Source organism: Apium graveolens, chromosome 2 (assembly GCF_009905375.1).
Source record: "Apium graveolens cultivar Ventura chromosome 2, ASM990537v1, whole genome shotgun sequence".
Taxonomy (NCBI): Eukaryota; Viridiplantae; Streptophyta; class Magnoliopsida; order Apiales; family Apiaceae; genus Apium; species Apium graveolens.
This window is the reverse complement of record NC_133648.1, coordinates 281,824,826-281,827,249: the sequence shown is the minus strand read 5'-3', so window position 1 is coordinate 281,827,249 and position 2,424 is coordinate 281,824,826. Positions and strand designations below refer to the sequence as shown.

General features: G+C 45.0%; 1 protein-coding gene across 1 annotated transcript; it reads right to left on the bottom strand.

The window, feature by feature from the left end:
• Positions 1-1,419: 1,419 nt before the first annotated feature.
• LOC141701484 (uncharacterized) lies at positions 1,420-2,424 on the bottom strand. The gene is made up of 2 exons (XM_074505130.1): positions 2,056-2,424; positions 1,420-2,004 (listed from the first exon to the last, which is right to left on the bottom strand). The coding sequence occupies exons 1-2, from the start codon at positions 2,422-2,424 to the stop codon at positions 1,420-1,422; spliced, it is 954 nt and encodes a 317-aa protein (XP_074361231.1).

Sequence of the window (2,424 nt, the reverse complement as noted above, 5' to 3'; positions counted from 1 at the left end):
TGACAAGTCTTCCCGAGATATCTGGCTTGTGGATTATTTTCCTTAGTGGTTGATTAGTCACTACTCTGATTTCCCTTCCTTGGAAGTAGTGCCTGAGTTTCCTCAAAGTTGTGACTAAGGCGAAGGCAAACTTCTCCAATCTTGGGTATCTTGTTTCCGTATCTTTTAAGACTTGGCTTACATAGTAGACGGGTTGCTGTGTTCCATTCTCCTCCCTGATTAGGGCAGCTCCTACTGCTTGTGCTCCTGCTGACAAGTATAAGTAGAGAGGCTCTCCTGGCTGAGCTTTAGTTATAACTGTGGCTGAGAGAGGTAGGACTTGATTTCTTCCAATGCCTTTTGGCACTCAGGGCTCCAGTTTACTTCTTTCTTGTTGGTTGCTCCTTTGAGTAAATCAAAGAATGGTAGGCACCTCTGTGCTAGCTTTGAGACAAATCTTCTGAGTGCTGCTAGTGATCCTGCTAGCTTCTGCACGTCTTTTTGGGTCCTGGGAGCTTTCATCTCCTGGATTGCTTTTATTTTCTCTGGATTGGCTTCTATGCCTCTGTTGCTGATCATGAATCCTAGAAACTTGCCTGCTCCTACTCCGAAGGTGCATTTCTCCGGATTCAGCTTAAGTTGGTTCTTCCTTAGGTTGTCAAAGCATTCCTTCAGATCTTCCACGTGCCCTAGTATAGTTGTTGATTTGGAGATCATGTCATCGACATAGCACTCCAAGTTCCTCCCAATCTGGGACTTGAATATCTTGTTCATGGCTCTTTGGTAAGTGGATCCTGCACTGGTAAGGCCGAAGGGTAGCATCACATAAGCATAGACTGCTCTGTGAGTTATGAATGCTGTCTTAGGAATGTCCTTCGGGTTCATCCTTATCTGATTGTATCCGGAGAAAGCGTCCATGAAACTTAGCATGATGTGTCCTGAAGTGACATCTATCAGTTGATCAATATTTGGGAGAGGGTATGGGTCCTTTGGGCAGGCATCATTTAGATCAGTGTAGTCCACACATATTCTCCATTTGCCATTGGACTTCTTAACCATGACCACATTAGCTAGCCACTCCGGATATTTGATTTCTTTGATGATTCCTGCTTTGAGTAGCTTTTCCACTTCTTCGTCAATGGCTCTTTGCCTCTCCGGAGCGAAGTTTCTTCTCTTCTGTTTGACTGGTCTTCTGTTGGGGTTGACATCCAAGTTGTGCATTGCTATGGACTCATGTAGTCCTGGCATGTCTCTTGGACTCCAGGCAAAAACGTCTCTGTACTCCCGGAGCAAGGACACCGATCTCTCTTTGAAGGATTCCTCGAGTCCTGACCCAACTTTAACTTTTTTGCTAGAATTGCTTTCATCTACTTCGACTTCTTCTGTTTCGACTGCGGCCTCGATTTTTGCTTGCTCTTTGTTTGAAACCATTTGATGAATTCAGGCTTCAGAGTTCTCCTTCAGATAGATGTTTGCATGTTCAGGTTCTTTGGTTGCTTTCATAATAGGACTAGGTTGGTCTGGGACTTGGTTTGTCTTGTATAGTACCATGACTTGGTTGCTTGCCAGTTCTTCTGGACTTGTTTTGTTTGTTTCTTCCCGTGTTCGGGGTCTGTGCTTCTTCATGCTTTGTTGCTTGTGAAGGACTGTAGCCTTCCTTTTGTTATCTTGATGTGTCTCTGCCATAACTAATCCTTGGTTGTAGCATGTTTCAGCGACTCCATAATCTCCTTTAATCTCTCCGACTCCTGTCGGGGTTGGGAATTTGATCTTGAGATGGGAGATTGAAGTTATTGCTTGCATCATGGTTAGAGCTGATCTTCCAATGATTCCGTTGTATGAAGAAGGAGCGTTGATCACATAAAATTTGATGACATGAGTCACTTGGTTAGGAGCAGTTCCGAAAATGACTGGCAGGTACAAAGTTCCTTGGATCGGGACTAAGTTGTACCCGAAACCATAGAGTGGGTCCTCCCAGCACTCATTTGAGCGGACGCTTCCTAACTGCATTCTATCCACTGTGTGCTTGAAGAGAATATTTACTGAGGAACCATTGTCTATGAGCATTCTTCTCACTTCATTTTCAAAGATGTCCAAAGTGACAACCAAAGCTGCATTGTGATGAGGGTTGACTCCTTCGTAGTCCTTGCTGCTGAAGGATATCACCAGGTCTGGGAGTGATTGGATTGAGAGCACTTCTTTGCCGAAGTCCGGGCTCCGGGGTGGGGAGTAGGATCCGCCTAGGACCACATTGACTACATTCTTTCCTTTCTTCTGCGCTTCCCCTTTGCTGTTGTCCCGAACTAAGTACTTGTTCATGTTCCCCTTCTTCACTTGGTCCTCAATGAAGTACTTGAGTGATAAGCAATTCTCGGTCTTGTGGCCATGAGTCTCGTGATAATCACACTGCCTATTGTAGGGCCTGTTCTCCGGAGGAGTTTGCAT